We start from the raw sequence: 26559 nt of genomic DNA on the forward strand, positions 1-26559 counted from the left end.
TTTTAGTCCAAAAACGTGCTTCCTTTAGACTCCAATTATTACGCCTTACCTGACACATAAGAAAAATCAAAATCAATCTTTGATTTTAAAAATTAGGGGGGAAAACCCTTCCAAGGTCTTTTCAGAACAGTTACATGTCTACACTGTGTTGAATAGCATCATGTAAGAAATGAAACAAGAACATCTACTTTGAACCAGGCACTAAACACCAGCAAGCATGCTTTAACACATCACACAATGGGGCTGACTTATATTTCCTTAATTTAAAAGTTCTATCGTCGTTAAGTAGCAGCAATCATCTCATAGTCAAATCAAAAACATTAAAAGAAATGAGGAAGATGCAAAACAGTGTTCCCCAAAGTAGGAAGAGTTTATGAAATGAAAGTGAGGGGTAGCGCCCAGAAAGGGTATCAAAAGCTCCCTAATTATACTGGAAGGAGGCTAAGGTTCAGAGCAAAAGTCTCCTTGTCATTCTTCAGAGAGTTCAGATCCTCTGTTGATATAGGGAAGGTAGAAGGTGTTTAAAAACAGGATAAACAATAAACAATTCACGCTGCTGAAGTACTGTTTTTGTTTACAGAAATGGCAACTTAAAGTCAGACAGAAAACTAAACTTGCATGGATTTTAAGTCATTTGCCTTCTTCCGCAAATAAGCTCAAGTTCTCTTTTCCTACATTTCCCCTTTTAGTCTTCTTTTTTCTCTTTCCCAGCTAACTATGAAAACATATTTCCTTATTTCTTTTCGTCAATCTTTTTGTAAGTTTTTATTTTAAAATCAATCTGAATGATCTAACTCTAGGCACAAACCGCATTTTTCTAACCCTTGTTAAATGGTAAGTAATATAAAGACAGGGAAAATGTAGACAGGTTATTTGCTAAGTGTCCATGGTAAAGATTGAGGGGAAATTCCCCGACAATAAAATGATGAGATAAATTACCAAACCTACTTTAAGGGAATGCCCTAATGCTAGAGATTTAAAGTTAGTTCCTCTAAGAAATTCTGGAAGATTCTGACTAGAAGCGAAAGTGAACATTTTCTGAATGGTGAAATATTACTTATTACTATTTACATTTTTCTTAGCATCTTCTCCAGTCTTCAGATGGGGGGGAGGGGGAGGTGAGCTAGTAAGGCACTGAGGTGAAAAGTCGCAGCGGGTGACAGTACAGGACAAACACCAGGAGGTCAACCTTTATCAGTCTCCAGTGTCCTGCCTGTTAGCTTTCATGACCTGGGAAACTCGCAGCCAGTCACCGGAGGCGGGTCCCGCCTTCCCCGGCACTTACTCTCCTCAAGGTGGCGGCGGGAGCGACAATCCGAGCCCGACGCGCGCGGCACTCTGGGAGCGGAAGAAGGAGCCGCGCGGCGGCGACCCAACCGGAAGAGGAGGAGCCGGGCCTGGAGGATCCCCGAGAATCGTTGTTGCTCTGGCCGTCGGTGTTTGCGGGTCGCGGGGAGCAGGGCCTGGCGGGCGGGGTGTGTCGCGATGCCGGAGCTGGCGGTGCAGAAGGTGGTGGTCCACCCCCTGGTGCTGCTCAGTGTGGTGGATCATTTCAATCGGTGAGCGGGCGGCACGGGGCGTCCTACCGGGGCCGGTGGCGCCGCCGCTGCTGAGTCACGGCGCGCTGGGGATGGCGCGGCGGCCGCGGGGGCGCAGATGCACCGGGGGCGGCCCTGTGTCACCGAGGGGCCCAGACCAACTCCGTTCACGAAGCCCCAAGTCACCCGGCATCGTCTCCCCCGCCGTCCAGCCGGCACTCCGGGAACTGGGCTTCTCGTTCCTTTTACCCAGTCCGTACGATGCCAGAGTATGGGGGGCAGGCTTCACTTGGCCCTGATCCCCAGGCCTCGTGCCCGTCTGTCACCTCGTCCGCCCCTTTTCGCCTGAAAGACTCGGTGTCTGGTAGGAAAGCCCTTCAGACTCGCACTTTTTGCCTCTGAAGGCCGTCACCGAAATTCTGTTCTCAGTGCTCCGAAGGACTCCCTGGAAGAACTGTGGTTTTAATTTAACTTGTGAAAGTTTCCAAGTGGGACTCTGGTTTGACGATAGCTTAAAACGTAGATGTTTTAAGTTTTAAAGTCAAGTTTTTCTTTTAAAAAATGAGACCGGTTGGAGATGTTGGCATTAATGAATAAGAAAACATCCCACAGATGTTTCTTCCGCCTTCGCTTGCTTGTTTTTGAGCTGTTCGTCCAGCTGGACCTGTTACACGTGCTCATAAATTTTACAAGATAATTAATTGACTTGGAAAGTTGTAAGACCCAGTTGGGATCATCTGCAAAGTCATAGTTGCTAAGTGCCCATCCTCTTAAAACTTGCTCTGTACAACTCCCAGTTCAACCAGAGCCAAAACCAAACTCAAGACTCCTGTGAGGTTTAGGGTCCCCAGTTCAGTTCTATTGCTTTGTAGCACCCTTAGCCTAACAGGATATGCGAGCTTTCCCACTGTACAATGATTAGTATTTTTCTCCCGTAGGATACCAGAGGTACTAAGAGGGCAAGCATCTTTTCAGTTCTGTTCAGTAAATTCAGCAAACACTTGTTAAGGGCATAGTGAAGGCAGACACTGCAAGCTGCTGTGTCAGACAATTGCAGGGTTTTTTAAAACGCAAATGGATTTTTGTAGATCAAAAGAAAAGCCCATGAGTGTGGAAGTTTCTTTTGAACTTAGATTTCCCAAAAAATTAGAACCGCGAGAGTACAGAATCCTTCACTTTGTTTGATCCAAACCCAGAATCCTTAACTTTGTTTGGTCCAAAACCTAAATATAGTAAGCATTTATAAATTTGCCAAACCATATGTTTAGATAAAATACAATTAAATCAGTATGAAACCAGCAACTGTTAAGGAATTGTAGTTCATTTCACAGTGACTTTTGTCTTTGCTTTGAACATAGAATTGTTTTGTTTCTGTATGTTACAATTGTTAGTGGTTAAAGGAGAATTCTACATGATGACCAATGAAATGAGATATAAGTGAAACACTTGCAGTTCCTTAGGACAAAAATCATTGAGGAGGTTTGATATGGAAATAAATATTCTGAAGTAGTCTTTCTGGTTCATTGAGCCCTCCTTCCAGTATGATTAGTCACCAGCTCACTTCCAACTTCTGCATAATTAAGCCATTCAGAGACCACAAATGGCACACACATGCTTCTGGGTCAGAATCATTTTCTGAGCCCCTAAATGGTACAAAGAATTATAACGTCTATTGGGGCTTGTTGACATAGATGTTCCAGAGAAGAGTTGGCAAGCTGGACCATAAAACTGGTTCAACTTTAGCATCTTTATCCCTGAAAAGATTTGAGGACAGAGAAGATGGGGAAAATTTAAAAGAGAAAGGTAAGCTGCAGAGGAAAAAATAAAATTAAATGTGATTTCAAACACCAATCAACATTTAAAACCTTAAGATCTGGGGAGTTTTCATTTTCTCCATTTTAAATTTCTATAAAGTTTGAGATTTTTTTCCAAGCATGTCTTTCTTTGTAGTCAGCAGTGAAATTGCCAGTGTCCAAAGTTCACGAATTACCCATTATATTTATTAGAATTATTAAGGACTAACCCCTTATATTCGTTTAGTGGGATTAGTTCCCAGATAAGCTAAATTGTATCTGTACCAGTGCTATTTCCTGTTGGTCCACTTCTGTCTGCGCCCATCCAGACTGACCTTCTGTTTTCTCATTCAGAATAGGCAAGGTTGGAAACCAGAAGCGTGTTGTTGGTGTGCTTTTGGGGTCATGGCAAAAGAAAGTTCTCGATGTATCCAACAGCTTTGCAGGTAAAAGAAAAATTTGTCAATTATACCTCAGTTTTTTAAAAAATAAATAGGAAAATTTTACATTTTCTGAGTATGGTTAAAATGTCAGTTAACTTTTAAAAAGAAAGAAACTTTCGTGGTCTCCATTTTTTATTATAACCAAGCAATTCTATTTCAGAATTGCTTAAGTATAGAAAAGGGAGGCTAAAGGCTACACACTGAGCTGGATAGTAAATATTTAAAACTTGCAGGCCATACGGTCTCCATTGCAACAGCTCAGCTCTGCTAATGTAGCAGGAAAGCAACTATAGACAGTATGTAGACAAACTAATAGCTATATTGCAGTAAAACTATTAAAATAGGCAGCGGGTGTAGTTTGTCAACCCCTGTACTAAACTATTAACCATGGTTATGGGTAGGCAAGGGGGAGATAAAGACCTTATCTTTTACACTCTTTCATAAATCTTTATAAGAATGTATCCATATATTTTATGATTGAAGCAACAATAATAAAGAACAACAAAATAATTCCTGGCATGGCTGCTAGACTAGCAGTCACTAACTCCAGTGTCTAAAAGGATCAGGCAGTAATGTAATTTGCCAGACAGGAATATTAGGAAGTGATGGAGCTTTTAGCAAAGTGAAGAATGTGTCCTTTTCAAAGGGGGTGGCTTCTGTCTGGCCCTAGCCAGTTGTTGCTGGTCTTCCAGTTTTTCAAGAGAACCTGGAGGTCTGGATTTGTATGTGAAATCTTCCAGTTTTTACTAAAAGCAACTCAAAAATAATTTTAGTACTGTGTTGGACAAACCAAAGAAATGGATCAGATCTGGCCTAGGGGTCTACAGTTGTGATATGTGCCCTTAGAGTTCTGTCTAGCACCCTAAACTGTTTTTTGGTTTTTTTTCTCTCTAGTCCCTTTTGATGAAGACGACAAAGATGATTCTGTCTGGTTTTTAGACCACGATTATTTGGAAAACATGTATGGAATGTTTAAGAAGGTCAATGGTAGGTGGCATTGTGGCACGTGTGTGTGTGTGTGTGTGTGTGCGCGTGCGCGCGTGTGCGCGTGCCCGTAATGCCTTTTCTAAATATTCACTTTTCTTTGTTTAATGTCACAGGCCCTTTCACTTAGCTAGACTGAAGTAAGACTAGTGGTAGTAGAGGAATGAGGTAGAATAAATGAGAAACTAGAGTAGCAATTTAAGGCCAGCTAGACCACCTAGGCTTCGGGGCAGAGAGCTAGCCCTCTACAGCAGAAAAGCAAAGAATGGTCAAATAAAATCCACCTGCCCTAGAGCTTTAGTACCACCAGGGTAAATATCTCTGTTACATGTGTCGCTTTCATTTTATTTCATTTCAGCAACCACATTGCTTTGGAAATGTTTATTCCCACAACACTCACAGTTGTAATCTATGTGACGTGAACTTGAATTTGTTTATATATTGCCTTGGAATTGGAATTGTTTTCTAGTTGTTTCATGTATGACTGGTCTCCTAAACTAGTCTGAGATATGTATATATCTAGATTTCCCCTGCTGTTTATTTTCTGAGAATCCTGTTTTTGAGTTTTAGATTTCATAGGTATGTCAAGGTTTAGATGTCTGGAATTTCTGTAAAAGCTAGAGAACATAACTACTGGAGTTCTTACCCTTTTTGAGGGAAATACATAGATCTTTATGTAACAATTCAAAGCCACTAATTTTTCCTTCCCAGCCAGAGAAAGAATAGTTGGGTGGTACCACACAGGCCCTAAACTACACAAGAATGACATCGCCATCAATGAACTCATGAAAAGATACTGCCCTAACTCAGTAAGTGCACTCCGTCTTTAAAACTCTTGACTCATATTCGTTGCCAGCTAACTCAAGAAAAAGCATCCTAGGAAGGATTTGGATAATGAATCATTTCACCACTTTTTCTCTATAAGCTTGTGTTAATTTGCAGTGTTTTGTGTAGTATACGGTAACCCAGTGTATTTAGTAAATTAAACATCTGTTCAGTGCTAGGTATGTAAGTTATCTTCCTTAATCCTCTCAGTAACTGTATGAGATTGTTATCCTCTTTACAATGAGAAAACTGAGGTTCAGAATGGTTAGTAAGGTCTTCTCAGTGTGGGGCTGGGATTAAAATGCCAGCTGTCGGGACTCTAATCTCCTTCTGCTTGATGACTTCACTATACTACCTCTCAGCTTGTTAATGGAAGGGGTTGAAGAGCAGAGCAAATAGGATAATTTGAAATGTAAAGTTATTTTTTTTCCTGAAAATTCTGGCTTATATCTGGTTGAATGAATGGAAAAGCTTCGGTAATCATCAGAATGGCTGCAGTTATTCCTTACGTGCTCAGTATGAGGTGATTTGCTCTGATTTGTTTTTCTGCCAGGTATTGGTCATCATTGACGTGAAACCAAAGGACTTGGGACTGCCCACAGAAGCATATATTTCGGTGGAAGAAGTTCATGATGTAAGTCATCTTGCTGTGAGCCTAGGAGATTAGATTTGCTACTTTTAGGGCCATTGGGTTTGGTTTTTTTTTCCATTTTCAAGTCAACAGATACTTTATAACAAAGAAAAGGTTATTGGTTTCTGTCAATAGTTTGATATTATGTTTTTTTCCCCCAATTTTGAGTCACCAAATTTTAGAAATAGAGAGGACCATAGAAATCTAAAGTCCCCTTTTACAAATGAAATTGAGACCAAAGTAGTCAAATGATTGCCCAGAGATGTTCTCAGCAAAGTAAATGCAGAGCCCAGTGAGCTTGGTCTTAATCTAATGCAGTTTCCACTGTTAGCCCACCTATATAGTGACTGTATTAACTATCTAGTCTATAGCCAATCCCTATAGACTAGATCCTAGGTTTTCAAATCGAGTAAGTCAGAGCTGCCAGGAGCTAGACGGCAAAACCCATCTGTATGACTTGACACCTGTATAGTCAGCTCCATGGCATTCAGTACCAGCTATGTGGTCTGTTAGCTTGTTTCTTGGGTGTGGACATGAATAGCTGCCAGAATAGCTTTTCTCTATTTCCAAGAAAATTGAACTCAAATTCTAGGATAGGATTTGATGTGAAATTGTATATGAGTTTTGTTTTGAGTATAAAATATTTGCACTTAGGGTGTGCAAAGAGCTCAGTCTTGAATTTCCAAAGTTGAACGGACAGACTAAAGGCTGTCTTTCTTCCTTATGGTTATCCATATATTCAGTTTTAAAATCTGGAAAAGGCTTTGTTAAGTTAGTTCCCTGCAGAGCTCTATGCTCCTATTTCTCTTTGCCTTGCTACCAGAGAGCTTAGATCCAAATGTATTGCCTAGTTGCAGTAAGACTTTCATCCCTGGTCTTGATACAGTTGTTATAAGTTAAATTTTACCCTGCCTCTTTCAAAAGGAATTAGAGGCTGCTTATACATACGCATGCACATGCACGCACGCACTCGCACACACACACCAATGAAACAAGATCTTTTAAAAGAGGATGGAGGGGATGTAAGGGGTCATATAATAAGATGAAGCCAGGGAAAATCAGTACATGAAAAGACATGCCACGAAGTCCTGCACGAGTGTTGAAGGCTCTGATCATCCTAGCATACAAAGCCAAGAGGAAGATGCCATTTGCAGGATTCACACTGTCCTGGGTAAAATAACAACAGCTAATGTTTATACCACTTAGTGTAAGTGAAGTGACTTTCCCAAGATCTCACTGCTCCTTTATCACACATGGCAGAGCCAGGCTTTGAATCTAAGCAGCCTGGCTAGAGTCTGTGCACTCACTGCTGTGCTGTCGTGCCTCGCACACATTTTACAGCCTTTATAGGAGATGTACAGCCTCTTCTGGCACTAGATCTGATAAAAGTTTCTCCTGAGTCCCATCAAGGAATCACTAAGTGATACAGCAAACCACATCCACTAATGGGTTCCTTGACTAATTCAGGTCACCAGAGAATCAGTTATTCTAACCACATTGCTTTGGTGCTCTGACCATTTGACCCAAGGGACAACAGATGGTTAAAAATTGTATCTTCTGACATGAGCTTGCCTCAAGTACAGGTGTTCTGAATATTGTCTATTTTAGAATGAACGCTTATAAGTCCTTAAAATTTAGCCAAATCAAGACTTCCCTGATGTTCCTCTCTACTGCAGGCTTGAGAGAATATCAAGATCTTCCTTAGAAATAAACTAATGATGATTCCCCACTACACCTCCTCCCTGAGCAGGACCACTGTGACTTCAGCTTAGAAGTCACAGTGCTTTGAAAGCTTTCAAAGCAAACTTTACCCACCCTTGCCATGAAAAAGCCAGTAATGACACCCATGAAAGTGATTTGACTCAAAGCAGAAGAATCAAGGCATGAAACGGAACATGTGCCAGTTTGTTCGTTTGTTTGTAAGTAAATAACTGTAGTTAATTCTCCTCTCCCAGGATGGAACTCCAACCTCAAAAACATTTGAGCACGTGACCAGTGAAATTGGAGCAGAGGAAGCTGAGGAAGTCGGAGTTGAACACTTGTTACGGTGAGACTTCAGAACCAGCAGCAGCCCAAGAAGCTGCTCAGTGTAAAGAAGAGATCTGTATCAGGAATAGGGAGACCTGGGTTCTAGTCCTGGGTCATCTCTAAAGTGTCCTGAGTTATGATTTATGAGCTTGTGGACAGCACACCTTGTCTGGAAGCTGTAATGCTGGCTGTGACGGGAACAGATGTGTGAATTATTTAAAAGCAAACTTGTGCTCTTTCAGTGTACCTCCTTTTCAGTGACTGTAGCTAGCCAGTTTTCTGCAGAGAATCTGCATCTTGGACTGGGATGGATGGATTGATTGATTTAAATTTATATTTTATTTATTTTTGGCTGCATTGGGTCTTCATTGCTGCATGTGGGCTTTCTCTCGTTGCGGCGAGCAGGGACTACTCTTCGTTGCTGTGCGTGGGCTTCTCACTGCCGTGGCTTCTCCTGTTGCAAGGCGCAGGCTCTAGGCACGTGGGCTTCAGTAGTTGTGGCACACAGACTCAGTAGTTGTGGCTTGCGGGCTCTAGAATGCAGGCTCAGTAGTTGTGGCACACGGGCTTAGTTGCTCTGCGGCATGTGGGATCTTCCTGGGCCAGGGCTCGAACCCACATCCCCTGCATTGGCAGGCGGATTCTTAACCACTGTGCCACCAGGGAAGCCCTGGGGTTTTATTTTTAAATCCTCTGTTTACATAACCCTGACTTACTTGAAATGATCATAGATTTTTTCAAACAATAAGATTCCTTCCAGTTCAAAAAGTTACTGCGGACTGATTTAAAAGCTTCTCCCAACATCATATAGATGCAGGTGGAGAAAATGCCACCCTTTTTAGGAACAGGGAAATTGAAGTGGAGAGGGTTTTGTTTTTGTTTTTGTTTTTTAGTGAAAATGATTTCATTTTAGTTCTCTCTTTTCTTTTGAAAAATGCCCTGTGATGAGAAAGATAAAACATATTCCTCCAAATGAAAACAAGATTAAGGCAATTTTACTCAAATCTTTATAAAATGGGGAAGTAACATTTTTCCTTTGGAAAACTTGCCCCTCCTCACAAACTTAGTATTTCCTTAGAATGTGAAAATCTGCGTGATTTTATAGGACACTGATGTATTTTCCTGCCCTTTCTTGTGGGTTCCTACAGAGACATCAAAGACACTACAGTGGGCACTCTTTCCCAGCGGATCACAAACCAGGTCCATGGTTTGAAGGGACTCAATTCCAAGCTTCTGGATATCAGGAGCTACCTGGAGAAAGTGGCCACAGGCAAGCTGCCCATCAACCATCAGATCATCTACCAGCTGCAGGACGTCTTCAACCTGCTGCCAGATGTCAGCCTGCAGGAGTTTGTCAAGGCCTTTTACCTGAAGACCAATGACCAGATGGTGGTGGTGTATTTGGCCTCGCTGATCCGTTCCGTGGTTGCCTTGCACAACCTCATCAACAACAAGATCGCCAACCGGGACGCAGAGAAGAAAGAAGGGCAGGAAAAAGAAGACAGCAAAAAGGATAGAAAAGATGACAAAGAGAAAGATAAGGAAAAGAGTGATGTAAAGAAAGAAGAGAAAAAGGAGAAAAAATAAAACATGTAGCTTTTTAATTTGTAAATTAAAATCTTATATAAACTAACTCATTGTGCCGCCAGAGGGTTCTTTTCACTTTAAGTGCAAAAGCTGTATTGATGAGAGCTCTCTGGATAGAGGGACTAATCTTGTACCTGAACTGCAGCTCAGGCTGCTCTGAGTTGGGAATGTGATAGCTCAGGCTTCAGACTGTGTGAGAAAAGTGAAGAGACATAAACGTAACATTTTTGGTACTCTTCCTGCTTTTATCTATAAGACCAGGAGTTGAATTTTCCCCATCTCAAGAGACTCTTGGGGTCTGTTTCTGGCAGTCTGCAAAATTGCAAAATGGAATGCACGAATTCCATAAGTACTCTGCCTCAGAACACCCTGAGGTCTGCCCCTCTGGACTCTGTTGAGAATACCACCCCACGGGACTTCTTGGACCCGTAGCTCTGGCATTCTCGGGGCTTGGGATCCATCTCAAGATATTGTTTACCTTCGAAGACACAATTAAATGGCTTGGTTTTTAAGTCTGTGTTCTGGTCGTTTTTGACTCTGGGTGTGGTGATCCGTTGTTTTCAGAAGCAACCAAGACGATCTTTAATTGAAGCTGCGTTAAAGAATTATTTTACACTGAATCTTTTATGAAAGCACTTCATTCCTTTAAAAACAGCTGTAGGGAGGAGAGCTCTCAACTGAGCCCAGAAGACCTGTGTCCTAGTTAATGCCTCAGATTCCTCATCTGTGAAGTCCCTAGAACAGTTTTTTATAAGAGACACATTCACTTACTATTGCAGTAGGTCTAAGTACATCAGGCCACAAGGTTAGTGGGGGTGGAACAAAGACTCCCCAAAGTGTTCAAGATACTTAATCATTTGACTTACAGCTGTCACTTGGATATTAATTTCCTTTCTTGGGCGATTAGAACCTCCCTAAGAGTTCTCTAATGCTCCATATGGACTGTCAATGTTCAGTTATTTAAGAATATAATAGTACTAAAACTAAGTCAGTGGAATTTCATAAACCACTTCATAATGTTATAATGCCTCAAAGTTACTGGAAGCATCCATTTTTTAATCCACAGACCTGCCTGCCAAAGAACTAGTTGAAATTTGGGGGCTGATGTAGAGCTGATCTTTTATCCTACATAAGTAGGAGCACCCACATCAGTGGTCTCTTCAAGGTTCATTAAGATTCTGAGAAAAAAAAATAGTAAAGGGAAAAAAACTAGAGAACCAAGTTTTGTCTACTGCAGCAGTCAAAAGTCAGATGGTTGGTACATCTAACCGAATAAAAGAAATGTGAAATACATAGTTCAAAGTTTGAGATGCATGAGATGCATTTAAAATGACAGAAGTGTGTTGAAGTTTTTCAGATTTGGTTGCCATGTTTAGAACAGACTGAGAAAGGGAAACTTTTTCCACGGTGGGCAGGAAAGAGCCGGGATGCAATGATTCTGAGGCTAGGCAGGGGGAAGGAGGAGAATGTCATCCCAAAGAGTGGGCCCTTTATGTAGGATCGGGGGCAACTTGAGACCACACAGGATCATATCCACCTTTAGTAGTATAATCTGCACTTAAAAAGCTTTCCCAGGGTCTAACAGGACAATGCCACAGGCTTTTAAGTTTGTCACCGTTTGATAAATTGCAATGAGCATATAAGAACATGGGAATACCCAGGCCTTGTTATATTTAATAGTTTGAGCCACATGTGGCAAAATTGACTTCTACCTTCCTAACAGGCTCTTCAGTTACTACTTCTAACAAAATTCATTTGTAGCCTCTAGAGTCACGTAGGCTCATTTTCTAAGGCAAAATTGCTGCCAGCCTATATAAGGGGGGCGAGCTTTATAAGAATATTGATGAAGTCTTGCTTATACAAATAGCAGCTGACTTGACTGCAAAACCCATGGCCCTCACCTAAAATAAAGCCATGTGTTTGGATAGCTCAGCAGTCTCAAGATGAGATTTCTAAACTACTTCTGTTGTTTTTGAACACATTGAAAAAGTATCCTAGAAAAAGTCTGATCCCAATTCTGGACCTCATATCCAGAGTTATGACATTCCCTTCCTTCCATTTTCAAAACATTCCACGATGACTTAGGGAGTTCAGGCTGCTCCCGCTACACACGTTACAGAGAGGAGGGCATTTATTCCTTACTAGTTTTCTGTCTGATAACTGACATCTGAAATATCCCTAAACTTAGAGGTCAGTTATCCTTAGTGAAAAGATGGGGCTTCCCTGGTGGTGCAGTGGTTGAGAATCGGCCTGCCAATGCAGGGGACACGGGTTCGAGCCCTGGTCCGGGAAGATCCCACATGCTGCAGAGCAACTAAGCCCGTGTGCCACAACTACTGAGCCTGCACTCTAGAGCCCACGAGCCACAACTACTAAGCCCGTGTTCCACAACTCCTGAAGCCTGCGCGCCTAGAGCCCGTGCTCCACAACAAGAGAAGCCACTGCAGTGAGAGGCCCGTGCACCACAGCGAAGAGCTGCCCCTGCTCGCTGCAACTAGAGAAAGCCCGCACACAGCAACGAAGACCCAATGCAGCCAAAAATAAATAAATAAATAAATTTATTTTTTAAAAAAAGATGGATACTATCAGGGTGGAACAACAGCTTTGGGCCCACTAATTAGTTAAATGTTCCTTCATTTTACTCAGATCATCAATCACTAAAGGGACAAACGGAAGTAATCGTCATTGAAGGACTACCATATTACTTCTCCAATGTGCCAGATGCAAAGTAAACCTTTCCAGAGGGAATTAGCAGCCCCAGAATCTCACTCCCGTTTCTGGAGGACCCTCTAGCTGTGAGAACTTAGCCGTGCACAATTACCTTCACTTCAAATAAAAGAACTTATTAACACAGGTCCTCATAAAAGAATGAAAGATCCTATTCACTTGGAAGTTATGAACAGGCCTTTTCTTCTCCCATTTTCCCACGAAAAGATCTATGAAGCAGAAATGACCTGAGAATGAATTTGCGGTTGCTAACCAAACTACTCCATCTGCCCCTGACACGAAATAGGAAGGATATGGGACGTGTTGGGAAAGTAGAGAAGCATCTGATTTATGTGACCCACAAGAGAATATCTCTACAGCTTCCCTAAACAAATTCATTCCAAATTATTATACATAATATAGGCAAGTGCTGATTTCCGTATCTGTGCCTTTCAACTCTCAGCATTTATCTACTTTGCCTGGAAACAGCACTGAGTTCATATCCTTCAAAAACAACAACAACAACAAAAAACTAATGGCTATTCCCATTAGGGGAGTAGGTATAAAAATGACTCTGGAAGCAGGGAAATGGAAGTAGGGAAAGAAAACAGGAAAAGAAAGGAAGAGGAAACTACATTAGTTAGTGTGTTTCCAAGTCCTAAGTCAAGAGAAATCTTTCTCTGAGCATTCCTCTTTCGAGCCAATCTGTTCTTCAACACTAGATGGCACCATTGACTAATCTCATCGTGGCAAGAGAATCATTTGATTGCCAGTTCAACATGGAATTGGGAACCATCCCCTGAGTTGCTTCCCACCACTTCTGCTTTTGGCTGCAACCATCCCGGCTAGACTTTGAGGGAATCCGGAGAGCATATGGGTGCAAAAAAATTGGGTCAAGTTGCCACACCTTCACCCCTGCTGTACTCTACTATACACTACTGCTTGGGCAATAAATATACAAGGTTTTTCTCTGCCCTTCGGATAGTTCATGCTTTGATTTTCCTCACTACTGATACCACTCCTGATTTCTTTAAGGGCCATATCCAGTGGAGTGCTGGTAAATGTGTAACAACCAGGTCTCTAAAAAAGAGGAGAAAGGATGTTGATTTGTGGCCTTTGCCAATTACCCTGGTGTAAATACTCCCACCATGGCTGATTTCAAAACCAACATGAATTGGGAAAAGATGCATATTAGCACAACATTACATACTATTACCTAAATATGGATACAAGAGCTAAAAATAACCTCAAGAACACAGATGATAGTAAACCATAGTAAAATGATTAAGCTATGATGCATAGTATTTATTACCCTTTTCAGATATCATTGATTTCATTGTAAATTTATACAATGTGCCTACTGCATGAGAATCTCTGCTAATCTGTGTTTTCAAGAAATAGGTGGTCTCTGCACATATGGAAGTTAGAGAACCTTTATTTTGATGTAGATAAACCTACCAACTTTTTGCCTTATCATTAGCACTTTGTGGATCATATTTAAGAAGTCTTTTCCCAGCTCAAGATCTCTTCTCATACATATATGTCTATTACACTCCACAAAGTATCTTCCTTCTCTGCAACTTAGCACCAAGTGTCTACCTCTCTATATATGCTACAGCTAGTATCTGATCAATGATAACATAATTTGGCTAAACTTTTAACCAAAATAACCAACTAACATCCTCAGTTCATCTATTATCCCCACCTTCCTCATTTTCAACCCTGGCTTTATCCCTACCTCTTACCCCACAGCAGATAAGGACTCCAGTACTGTATCACACACTTGAAAGTTGCTAAGAGAGTAGCTCTTAAATGTTCTCACCACATCCCAGACTTAAATGGTCTCAACCACAACAACAAAGTGCTAACTATGTGAGGTGATGGATGCATCAACTAACCTTATTGTGGTAATCATTGTGCAATATATACATGAATCAAGTCACCACATTATACACCTTAAACTAACACGTTATATCAATTGTATCTCAATAAAGCTGGAAAAAAAATACTTATCTAGGGGTTTCCTGTAGCCCATGGCAGACAGCCGATGCCTCAAGGATCTCTGCCCCTGTTCAAGAGTAGGGACGGGGGACTTCCCTGGCGGTCCAGTGGTTAAGACTCTGCACGTCAAATGCAGGGGGTGCAGGTTTGATCCCTGGTCGGGTAACTAAGATCCCACATGCTGCACGGTACGGCCAAAAGGTAAAAAATAAAAAATAAAATTAAAAAATATTTTTAAAAAAAGAGTAGGGACAGGATAAAAGTTTAATGCATATGCTACTTCTCCCCCACCCCATAATACCCCATATTTTAACCAATGTGAACCAAGCACAAGAGTTGGCAAACAACCACGACTATAAAAACCAAAAGTTCAAGGATGAAATTAATTCCCTCCCGGAAGAAAAGGATACTTCTATACCCACAACTCACCAGGGCCCAGATGCTCACGAGGGAGGCACCACCAAGGTGGGAGATGTGCCTCTTGAACCAACCCCCATGGGGGTCCTGGGGTTGCAAAGGCCGTCCTTCAGGTGTATTCACTGCTGCAATGGCACCATCTATCCTACTGCTCACCCTGTGATTGTACAGAAAATGGACCCAAAATTGTCCTTGAGACTGGGTTTGGCTGGAAGCCCAGATAAGAATGAATAACAACCCAAGACAGAGCGCCACAGTCCCAGGCTGGGCCAGACCCAAGGCCTCTGAGGCCATCAGTGCTACCTGGGAAGTGATGTCAGGCCATGGGCTGGGGGCGGGGATTGAAATGACTCCCACTTCCCAGTATTTTCTTTCCCCAAGAAAAGGAAGAAGAGTGATACTTGTACCTTTCTGCCTATATTCCTGGTTAGTGTGATTTTTTGAACTACAGGTAATCTCCATGCCATGGCTCTTTCATTATTAAAAACCATGGCCACATTCAAGACCTGGGACTTGGAAGAAATGCTAATCCAAGGACATTTAATCTGACCTAGGATAGTGTATTAGTTATCTATTACTGCATAACAAATTACCATAAACTTTAGCAGCTTAAAACAATACATATTAGTATCTCACAGTTTCTCTGGGTCAGGAGCCCAGGCAGGGCCTAGCTGGGTCCTCTGCTCAGCGATGCTCACAGAAGGCCATCAAGGTGTTGGCTGGGCTGCTGCCGACTCAAGGTTCTAAGAGCGTGTAGTTGCTGGCAGGATTCATTTCCTCACGGGCTGTTGGGCTGAGGGCCTCAGTTCCTCGCTGGCTGTTGACACAAAGGAGCCCTCAGTCCCTTGCCATGTGGGCCTCCCCACTATGGCGGCTTGCTTCATCGAAGTACACAAGCCAAGAAGGCAGTGGAGGAGAGTCAGCTAGCAAGAAGTAGATCCAAATCCTTTGTAAATTAATCGCAGGAAGAGAGAGCCCATCACCTTTACCATATTCTATTGGTTAGAAGCAAGTCTCTAGACCACTCCCACTCAAGGGGAGGGGATTATACCACAAGGGTGTGCATACCAGGAGGGGGTCATGGGGGGCCACCTAAGAAGCCTGCCTCCTACAGATAAAAACAAGAATTCACCAGGGTAATCCACAATCGACTACAGTGGGTTTTTCATTTTTAATTTCAGTGCCTAATGAAAGCCTCAGAATAAAGATAATGTTAATAGAAAATATAGAAGTAAAACATTCCTCGTTTATATGCAGGACTACCTATTGCTCCCAGTGGCTTTAGGGATAACAAAACAAAACAAAACAAAACAAAATCCCTAGAGTTAGGAACCAAGTCAGTGCTCTTAAGAAGTGAGGTGCAAAATTGTGGCTGATTAGTAAAAATCAGTTCTGACATGTATTTATCCTTTCTCCCTCCCAAGACCCCACTAAAATGAGAGTGAATGAATGTCAAAGGTTTCCCATTTTGCCCTTGCCATTTGGCCCAAGTTAAGAGGTAGCATCTGTGAGGTGGACCAGGGAATTCGACACATTTCTGGAAGGAGGAAAGCAGGAGCAGCGGCCGGGCAGCAGGAGCCCCAGCTTCAAATTCATGTGGAAGGAGATTAGCCTAAAGGGTTCTGAGCAGGGAAAGGCTCAGGCTTAAGATCGGAGTTAGTGCCATGGGGGTAAACACGACAGCTCAGTCGAAAGTCAATATAATGAAACAGCCAAGCCCGCTTTGCGACCTCTCTGCACAGCTGCAAGCTGCCCACAGGCAGACCTACAGAAAGGAAAGGAAGCTAACTGAGATACATAGCAGATGAAGCATCTCCTCTCCCTCTCCAGCCTCACTAAAACAGTGAAGAAAGCTTTGTGAAAGTCTTAATCCACAAAGGCAAAGAGAACATAAGAGGATTCAGCAGTGGACAAGGTTGTTTAACAAAGTGTTTAAAGGTGGAGTGTAACCAACCAAGGAGAAGTCTTAACCTAAGACACTGCAGAGGGAGATGCAGACAGAAAATGAGCGAGTCCTCACGGAGACTCAGTACTTAAGGGCAACAGGAAGGCAGGAGGGGAGCAGAAACTGGAGTAGGTAAAAGTCTCTACACAGAAGGGTGGGATACAGGTCCCCATGAAGCCCCATACAGCTTGGCTACCTCCCCTCTGCCAGCTACAGGAGACCAGGGGGCAAGTGGAGCCCCAGGCTCAGGGACCCGAATCAGAGCAGAGGGCCGGGGGGAGAGAAAAGTTCAGGTCAGTGGCCGGGACTCTAAGAGCCCTGGCTCCTTCCTGCTCCTTGTTCCCAGGAAGCCTACAGGCAGGTTACCTGGCTCAGGTATAGTCTCCCACTCAGGTGGGGAGCTGAAGACTCATCTCTGGAGAAACTGATCACCCCAGAGAAAAGAGCCCTGAACAGTGATATTTAGGGCCCCATGAAAAAGCCCACTTGCCACCTAATACCCTTACAGCAGAGACCAGCAGGCAAGAGACCACTCATGAATGTCTTTCTCTGAAATATGGAGCCAACATTTTTGAGTAAGGAGTTATTCTTTTCCTCCTTCTCCACCTGCACTCGCTTCTTCCTGTCTAATGGTTTTGCAGCTGCCACATCCTGTCCTGCTGGCCATCCATTCCAGAGTCTGGTCTTTGAATGGCAGTTTGGGGCCCTGGCCTGGGGGGGACATAGGAATGTCACAGATCCAGGCCAGAACCAGTGGGATGGTTTGGCTTAATGAGTTTGCCTCCTTGGGCCTGCATCTTTCTCAAAGCCACAGCCAGGTACACAACTGGTGCCCATCTCCCCTCCCTCCTGGAGCATATTTAGACCCCTTACCCCACGGCAGCTGAACGCTCAGCCACCACTGCCAGGCTCTAGGTGCAGCCGACCCACAGTTCGATCTTGCCCAACGTTTTGCATTTTTGTTTTATTTATAACCCATGGCCTTATTTATCGTGTTTTTGAACCAGCCTTTTTTTCTGTCTTTTTATATTTGTGTTCCCTTTTTATATTATACGTTTGGAGCCGAGAAGCTGATCAAGTCATGAGTTCATGGTACCATCTTGATGGAACCCCACATTTTGGTTTCTAGTACTATTTTACACCAAAAAGAACCAGGGCTCCTAGTGGAGTAGTTGATTCTGTGTTTGGGCAAGAGAACTAGTGTTGGGACTAGATGTCATGGAGACCATCAACTATATCTGGAGAGGTGACAAGAGAGTCAAGTTGAAGGGGCCAAAACTGTGACAAGCATCAAAAAGAAAACAATGATCATTGTCACTGGGACCAGCTGAGTTGGAGTGAGGCCCTGAGTCCATGATGACATTCAGAAGGTACAAAAAACAGAAAATGTGCCAAAGACAAGTCACGTGCTCCGATCTGAGTCAGCTGATTGGTGCCTGACTCGTGCAGCATGGACCACAGGAAAGTGACCTTGTGACTATGAAACTTAAACCAACCTCAGAATCAGAGGGACGTGGAGAAAAGGGTATTTAAAACTAGACTCATGGGGGAGAGTGTAGGGAAATGAGCAGAGGTAATAACTTTGGGCACTGACTCAATTTTTTTCCCCAAGATGAGGCTGGGGCCTTGTTGTTGCCGAGTTTAGCTGAAGATCAAGAAGAGCCTGTTATTTGTAAGCATTCCTCTGAATGGAAGCACGTAGATCTTTAGCATAAGTTTTTCTAGAAGGATGATGTGAGCCCCACTATAGAAGGGCAATGGGGTAGCAACAGCTGAGCTTTCCAGATCCAGTGAGGTCCCACCTTATATAAAGTTTTGAGCCCCACTGGGGACCTTGGGTGACAAAGGGAGTCATATCTGCTCTTCAGTTCCAAAATAATTTGTAGCTTTGGCTAATTTTATCAGGAACTTACTACAGCGTGTAGAGGTAGGGAAGCTTCCTGCTTGTCTAATTTAACTTGAAACACTTAAGAGTAAGAAAAAAATGAGGATATAGTAAAAACAAGTATCAGTAATTAGAATCCCTAGGGTGAAAGAGCTGTATGAGGGAGAAATAGTTGTACTACATTATACCATTTAGTTCTGGAGTAAACAGCATTTATATCATCATAGTGATATAAACATTTTTCTTGCTTTTCAGTTTTTTGAATAAACCTTTAGAAAAGTACAGACTTCATTATGGTTACAAAATAGAACATAAATGTTTTTTTAAAAAACAAAAAAACAAAACACTATGATCATGTAAAAGCAAAAGGGCAGATGCCCAGAGTTAGGAGATGGAAAAGTGAAAAAAGAGCTGGAAGAACAGACAGGGAGCTCATAGATCCAGTTCGCAGAGTGGGGAGGCAAGGGGTTCTGTCCAATGCTAAGGCTGGTAAAACAAGAACCTTTTTGAAGGGCAACTGAGTAGAATCTGTTGGGATTTTAAAGTCTATCTTGAGGGATCTGAAAGAAACCAGCAACAACAGTCGCCTCTAGAAGGTGATCAGAATCCCTGAGGAACAAAAGAGTGGGGCTTTCACTGTGGACCCTTCTATCTTGGACTTCTAAACCTTTTTCACAACTTTGAAATAAAAATAAAGGTGCATAGTCAACCGTCCAACTCCAGGACCGCCCCCTCCCAGAAGAGCAGCATCGGTGCACAAGACCTGACCAAGAGCCTCTACCAGCAAACTGTTGGACACAAATACAATGCCCATTAGGACAAAGATGGTTGTGTTACGGGACAACCATGACATGGGATATCACACACTAAAGAATTCACTGGACCTACGTTGACGAACATGGAAAGGTGTCCCTAATGATATCTCATTTAATGAGATGAGTTGCTCAATATGTGTAAGATCTCACTTTTAGTACATTTTAAAATTATATGTACATATGATTTATACACACAAAAATAGTCTGGAAGGACAGCAAACTGAACAGCAGTTACTTCTGGGAATAAGAGCGGGGAGAACAATTTCGACTAGAGATGTCTTATCGGAATTCATTATGAGACGTCTGTATAATGTGTGGACTTTTGTCGATAATTTCCCCAAAATATAGCTTTGGTGCTGGGGGTAGTGAATTCAGCTGATGAACTCCAGGGAGGAGATGCTCCGCCACCTCTGCCTCCCCTGGGAAGAAGCCCGGTGAGAGCAAAGCCTGATCCAGGACAAAGTCATTTCCATGTCAAAAGCATCAAGACTGCACTGATGGGTCTTATCTGGACCTTCAAGTATTCAAAAAAGTGGGCGGCAAGCCCTTGCCTGACCATGATGAGCTCAAGATCAGGGAGTCCCTCTATGATCACGGAACTCAAGAAACCCCAGGAAATGTTTCTTGAATGAATGATTGCCCAGAACACTGGCCCCAGGAGACGGTTCCTGAAGCCGGTCCAACCTGCAGGCTCGCCTGTTGGTGCTCTGGCTCCACGGCAACTGCTCAAAGAAACCCAGGCCAAAAGGGTGCTGTGAGGCAACTGACCGAGGGCAGAAGCCTGTGATCCCCGGACGAGGACTCAGCCACCCACCAGAAGTGTGGCTGTCTTGGTTAATGACGCACACAATTCTCAAAACCAGCAAGGTCATGGAATGTCCGCCCCTGTCTGGACCTGGAGCGTCTGTGGGGCCTAGAGGCCTTTTGTCTGGAGGACAATAATTTTGGACACATCCACGCCAACACCACCCACAGCTGCTGATTGTTTATTGCACAAGAAACTGGCAATACCGAGGCAAGGGGGTGGGCATTACAAAACAATCTGGTGACCAACTCAGAGCTACCAAAGGGCATTCCGTACAGACACCTCAGTTATATACACGTATGTACACACCCACACCCACACGACAACACTCTGCACACGCATGAGCCTGAGGCTCCCAAACCCCGCAAGGCAGCTTGCACCCCAACCCCCAACATGATGAGACACCGCAGGGAAGCACTGCCAACGATTCGAGGGAAGAAAGGTTGGGCTGCAGTGAGCTGAGCCACTCGAATCAGCACACACAACAGAGCCAACATGGACCAGGGGTAAGGACAAGGACCTGGGAGCATGAGACTGTCCTCAGAAGGCCCCGTAGCCGGTCTGAGGGCCTGCGTGGGGGCCCAGCGACAATCACCACTCCAGCATCCCAGAGGAGAGTATTTGCCTGGAAGATCTCAACACACAGCGGGATGCCCATGGCAGAGGCTGGCAGGAGCTCCAGCAATCAAGTCAGACAGTGGGCAGCAGCTCAGGGCCCTTCTGCTGGCTTCCAAGAGCATCGTTTCCTCTGTGCAGGTAAAGCTGCACTTCTAGGCAGAGTGAACACACTCTACAGTAGCTGGGGTGCACTTCATTCTCAACCCGGACGCATGTGCCGCCTGGAGGTCCGGGGGCTTGGCAGGTCAGCCCCACGTGCCCTGTCACCCCATCTATCAAAGGGAGTTGTCTACTGGAGGCGGAGAGGTCGGGGTGCCACTCAGGACAACAACCCCCTTCCCTCTCTGTCAAGGGTCGGGGACAAGGCTGCTGGGAAGCTGAGCCGCCGGGTCAGGCCTGCCTGAGCTCGTAGAACTGCTAAGCAGGTTCCTAAGGGGAGCAGCTGTTTGGGAAATGATTGGACCAACAGTGCTGGGTCCCTCAGGGTCCCAGCCACGCCTGGCGCACCAGCTCCTTGACAGGAAGTAGTGAGAGCAGCATACCAACAACAGAGCACACAGCAGCCCTACACACGAAACGGTTCAAGTGTACGTGAAGGGAAAAGAAAGCCTGAGGGGGTTTGCCGTTTCCATCCGCAACACCCAAGCAGCTCGTACGACCCTTTATCTGCTGGAAAGAACCAATTGGCCAGCAATGAGTGGAGGGAGGGGCCGTGCTGCTCAGCCTCTGTAGCTGGAGACGGCTAGCGAGGGACGAGCGGTGACCTTGATCTGGAGCTCCGCTCCCTCAGACCTTCATTTATACAGATAACTGGAAAAGTTCTATACAAAACAGAACCTCTTTTACTGGCAAAGACCGTGGGCTTTGTCAGCCCAGAACACCTACCCCGAGTGGTCGGTCTCCTTCTCACCTAACCAGCCCATGAGGCCTAGGGCTTCGGCATGGCGCGCCCCACCTTGCACACTCACACACACCTAGGGTTGGTCTCGGGGGAGAAGGAGGGTGAGCTCTACAGAGAGGGTCAGCCCTCCAGACTTTGCAATGGTTGATGGGGCCAAGAGTGACTTGGGGGCTTTATTCCAGACTGCCACCAGTGGGTAGGAGGGTGGGGTGGGCAGGGCCTCTTGAGGTCAGGCTCTGCTGCCACCAGCCTGAGGACAGTGTGGTCCTACGCAGGGCCACCATCCGCAGGGGCCTCCCGGGCTATGCGGCCAGCAGTTTCTCGGGCAGGCAGGACTCAAGACTACATATGTGCTGGGGGTGTGGGAAGGGGCAGCCTGAGTTACTCCTGTCCAAAGCCCTCGGTCTCCTCGACGGCATATAGCAGCTTCTCCTTCAGCTGCTCGTAGCTCTTGTATGGTGGCAGATCCAGCCGGTTGAAACTGTGGAGAAAGGAGAGCAGGGCAGTCAGCACAGGGAGGTCAGAGCTCTAACAGCCATATGGTGGGGTCAAAAGAGTTCCCAGACTATGGCTCGACCACAATGCCAGCCAGCCAGACGCCAGAACAGGGTTCCTGAAAGCTGTGCTGTGTCCCTGGACTGTGAAGGGGTCAGAGGAGGCAGGGCTGCAAGGGAAATGGGGAACCACAGGCAGGGGGGACTCAGGACAGCAGCTCTTCACCGACTGCAATAGGAGTGTTTCAGTAATTCACATCTGGGACGGCCGTCAGGGCACAGAACTGCTGTCACGACTCCCAAAAGATCAGAGGCCCAGGCCCAGGAGACCCTCCTCCCCAAACCCCAGAACTACACACAAGTTGCCCGGGTCAAGGCCCTGAAGCCACCTTGCCCACAGGGCTGCCCTCACTGGCTCATCGGGTCTCAGGTTCTGGCCACCTCCCACAAAAACCAGCACACTCACCAGGTGTGGCTTCTGGGCAGCCAGGTTTCCTTGCCAACCTTGTCAATGCAAAACTTCTGTGGTCCATTGCTACCTGTTCCCCAAAGAAAAACACATTGTATATAACAGTATGGTCCCTTCCTAAGGCAGGACCCTCCGACTCCACCACAGATGGCTCAGCCACCTTCCCCTGACTTGCTTCCAGGAAGACACTAGGTCCTGCTCCCACTTTGAGCTGTCCTTACCTCCACCCAAGGGTGAGAGCAGGGCAAGGGAAAACATACCAATGAGTTCGGTAAATCCCCCAACAGGCAGGCGGCAGGTCCCAGTGACAAACTGCAGCAGCCGGATTCTCTTCTCATTGTCCATCTCCTTCACCACCTGGAAGCCCGCAAGGCAAGGCAGAGTCAGGGCCCCCATGGCCCAGCACTTCACCTTGACCTGTAACTCTCCAGTCAGCCAGGGCCCCTCTTTAGGGCTGAGAACATGGAGCCCAGGCTGGGTGGGAAGGTGACAGCCAGTACCTGGGAAACCCCAAAGCTGCTCTAAGAGGCTGTGCTTATGGACCGTTCCCACCAATCTATGTGACATCTCTTGGTCTCGGGGACACCTCAGGCCAGGTAGTCTCCTTCCCATGCAAATTCGTCTTTTAAAAACACACTAAGGGTCTTCCCTGGTGGCTCAGTGGTTAAGAATCCGCCTGCCAATGCAGGGGACATGGGTGCGAGTCCTGGTCCGGGAGGATGCCACATGCCATGGAGCAGCTAAGCCCGTGTGCCACAACTACTGAGTCCACTCACCATAACTCTGAAGCCCGTGCGCCTAGAGCCCGTGCTCCACAACAAGAGAAGACCGCACACCACAACAAAGAGTAGCCCCCACTCACTGCAACTAGAGAAAGCCGGCGCGCAGCAACAGACCCAACGCAGCCAAAAAATAATTAATTAATTAATTTAAAAAAAATACTAAGGATGAGACTGACTGCTTAATAGATATGAGGTTCGTTTCTTTTCTTTTCTTTTTTTTTGGCTGCACTGCATGGCTTGTGGGATCTTAGTTCCCCAACCAAGGATTGAACCAAGCCCTCATCTGGGCCCTCGGCAGTGAGAGCTTGGAGTCCTAACCACTGGACTGCCAGGGAATTCCCTGTATGAGGTTTCTTTTTAAGGGAGATGAAATGTGCTGGAATTCGATAATGGTGATGGTTCCACAACGTTGTCAAAAGCCACTGTAAAAGCCACTGAACTGTATACCTTAAAATGCTTAAATTAACATGGTGAACTTTCATGGTATGTGAATTTTACCTCCATAGAAAACCTATATACGCTCATTCTTTTTTATGTACGCTATACTTCAAAAGGACAACAACGACAAGACCCACTCATATAAAGGAATCGATTCACTGTATCCAGGACATCAAGCTCTTTCAGTTTTTCTGGAGCACACCCAGGCTTTCCCACCCCACCTGGCTGGAAGGAGACCACGCGACCCACGAGAGCTCTCCCTCCTGCCTAAACCAACCCCCGTCCACACACACACACCAACATTGGGAGCTGGCCCACCGCTGACACTCCTGTCAAATGCAGTGGCCATGACCCAGCTGCAACAGCTCCTTTTTGTCCCAAGGTTGGGTTTTTCATCTCCTTTTGCAAGTTGGGGGAGGTGAGGAGAGTGTCAAAGATGAGGGAGGTGATAACGCAAGCGTCCTCAAGCTTGGGGTCGAATCAGGTCTCGCTTTCTGCAGGGACTGCTCAAACATCCCTGCCCAGACCCCCACCCTGACTGCAGGGGCCAGACCCAATACCCACCTGCCAGAACCACTGGATCTGCTTGCTGTTCTTGGTATAGTGCCGATAGATAGTGTTCTTCTGCCAGTCGCTCATGTCTATCTCCTGCATGCCGCACAGCATCAGCTGCGGTGGACAGAGAGGGTGTCAGGCGCCCGGCGCCAGCCCTTTCCCCATGGTGCGCCGTGCCTCATCCACTCCCTGGCAGATGAAAGCATCCCACAGATCTTCAACTATTTCTGTGGGCAGTTTTAATAGTATGGGTAACACGTGGACCCCCCCGCAGACAAGGGCCCAGGTGAGGGCAGGTGCGAGACCCAAATCAATGTTATTCGCCCGCTGCCACCGTCCTGAGAGAGCGCGGGGCTTTACTGGTGAGTCGCTGTGGGTGCGCGGCGAGGCTATCAAAACGCAGGACAGCCCCAGGGGCAGGGGTTCAGGGTCCCAGCGACCTCAGCCCTCACCTCCAGCTCTTTCTCATCAAAGTAGCGCAACCACTCCAGGGGGGCCACCTCGTTGAAGCCATCCAGGAAGGCCTTGGTCTGCTCTTCCACGCCTCGGGTGAAGCGCCAGTCAGTCAGCAGCCTGAAACCAAGATCGGCCGTCGGAGGAGCCCGAGATCCACTGCCCAGGAGGCCACCGCCAGGGCCTGCCAGGGGGCTGTTATTGGCAGCAAGGAGGCAGCGGAGAGTTGACCTCGGGCAGGCGGGACTCCCAGGCTGCGGCCGGCCCCGAGAGCACGGCCTTTAAAACCTCAGAGTAACCCGGAGACACTTGACCCTTTGAAATCACCCCCCTTCGGCTCCTCTCACCACTGCTGACTGAACCTCAGACGAGTGGAGGTTAAAAGACGAGACCAAGGGACCTGAAGTAATGGGCACATTCACGCACAATCTCACGTGCGATAGTGGGCTTAAGCGGGCAGGACACAGACACCCTTTGAGTTAGGAGAAAGAAGGGGGATGCGTCGAAGCTTTATGCCTCTTCAAAGAAATTCAGCCTTGCGGTCTTGAAGTCTACCACCCGGGAACGAAGAGCACCCGGGAGCTGGCACAGAGGGCCTCGGGCTCTGGCTGCCCCGGCTCTGGTCAGCACGTGACTGGCCACGGCAGCCATCTAAGGTCAGTGCAAAGTGAGAGGTTCTTTCCATCCCTGGTGACCCAGGGACCAGGCGTGGGGGCCTGGCTGAAGAGGGTGCCCCGGGATAAGAGCGGGAGACCCTTTCTCTGCAGCCAGCTGTGTCTCTGCTCCCCTTTCTCCAGGCCCCTGGCTCCCCAGCGCTTGACACTCACATGATGTACTCTTCCTTGTTCTCCTCTGTCACTCGGATGCTCTCACCACCTTCCTTCAGCTCATGGGTTGTCACCTTGCCCAGGATCTCCATGTCCTGGATGAAGTACAGCTCTAGGCCGCACTCTTCCAGATTGTTCTCTCTGGGGGCACGAGAGACCAAGAGGGAAGATGTCTGTCTTAGAAGGGTCTTCCCTCCCTCCTGCTCCGTCACTCACTTTTAGTGCCCGTGGGACGCGAGGACTCACAGGTGGCCTAGAACCCAGAAAGGCGTCACGGGACATCTCCCTGATGCAAGGAGAGAATTCCAGAGTGGCCCTGCAGGGGGACCTAGAAGCTGTGCATCCACCCGCACTACTACCCACCCTGAGACTCCCTCTTCTCCCAGCACAGGGCGATAGAGGGGACTCACTTGATCCAGATGATAGATTTGTAGAATTCGGGGTCGATGGATTCCAGGTCTTTCAGGGTTGGTCTCTTGTTTAGCATCCGCTTGTAGAAAGGGAGGGTGAAGCCTGTATCGATGAACTTTCCATGGTACAGAGCCTGAGGAAGGCAGAGACATGGCAGAGAGATCTGGTTTTCCTAGGATGCCCCATATCAGCTACTGCCCAGCTACTG

At 45.9% G+C, this 26559-nt stretch overlaps 2 protein-coding genes across 2 annotated transcripts in view; one reads left to right on the top strand and one right to left on the bottom strand.

Annotated features, from left to right (window-relative positions):
• Positions 1-1353: 1353 nt before the first annotated feature.
• On the top strand, positions 1354-10341 carry PSMD7 (proteasome 26S subunit, non-ATPase 7). The gene is made up of 7 exons (XM_081215320.1): positions 1354-1559; positions 3686-3777; positions 4669-4761; positions 5470-5567; positions 6137-6217; positions 8170-8261; positions 9391-10341. The coding sequence occupies exons 1-7, from the start codon at positions 1486-1488 to the stop codon at positions 9827-9829; spliced, it is 969 nt and encodes a 322-aa protein (XP_081071446.1). The 5' UTR covers positions 1354-1485; the 3' UTR covers positions 9830-10341.
• A 10229-nt stretch (positions 10342-20570) lies between these two features.
• WWP2 (WW domain containing E3 ubiquitin protein ligase 2) overlaps positions 20571-26559 on the bottom strand; it is a 147544-nt gene continuing 141555 nt past the window's right edge. Inside the window, exons 18-24 of the mRNA XM_081215321.1 lie at positions 26351-26484; positions 25941-26081; positions 25113-25233; positions 24670-24774; positions 23146-23242; positions 22883-22955; positions 20571-22403 (exon numbers count right to left, since the gene is read on the bottom strand). Of these exons, the coding sequence (XP_081071447.1) occupies positions 22304-22403; positions 22883-22955; positions 23146-23242; positions 24670-24774; positions 25113-25233; positions 25941-26081; positions 26351-26484 (771 nt within the window). The 3' untranslated portion in view covers positions 20571-22303. The remainder of the gene's footprint in view (positions 22404-22882; positions 22956-23145; positions 23243-24669; positions 24775-25112; positions 25234-25940; positions 26082-26350; positions 26485-26559) is intronic.

Source organism: Mesoplodon bidens (genome assembly GCF_964165515.1).
Source record: "Mesoplodon bidens genome assembly, chromosome: 18".
NCBI lineage: Eukaryota > Metazoa > Chordata > Mammalia > Artiodactyla > Ziphiidae > Mesoplodon > Mesoplodon bidens.

Bases quoted from the DNA above. Each gene is read 5' to 3' on its own strand.
- PSMD7 (XM_081215320.1), top strand. From the start codon at position 1,486: ATGCCGGAGCTGGCGGTGCAGAAGGTGGTGGTCCACCCCCTGGTGCTG. The intron at 5,568-6,136 runs GTAAGTGCACTC...TTTTTCTGCCAG, and splicing joins AAAGATACTGCCCTAACTCA to GTATTGGTCATCATTGACGT. The intron at 8,262-9,390 runs GTGAGACTTCAG...GGGTTCCTACAG, and splicing joins GGAGTTGAACACTTGTTACG to AGACATCAAAGACACTACAG.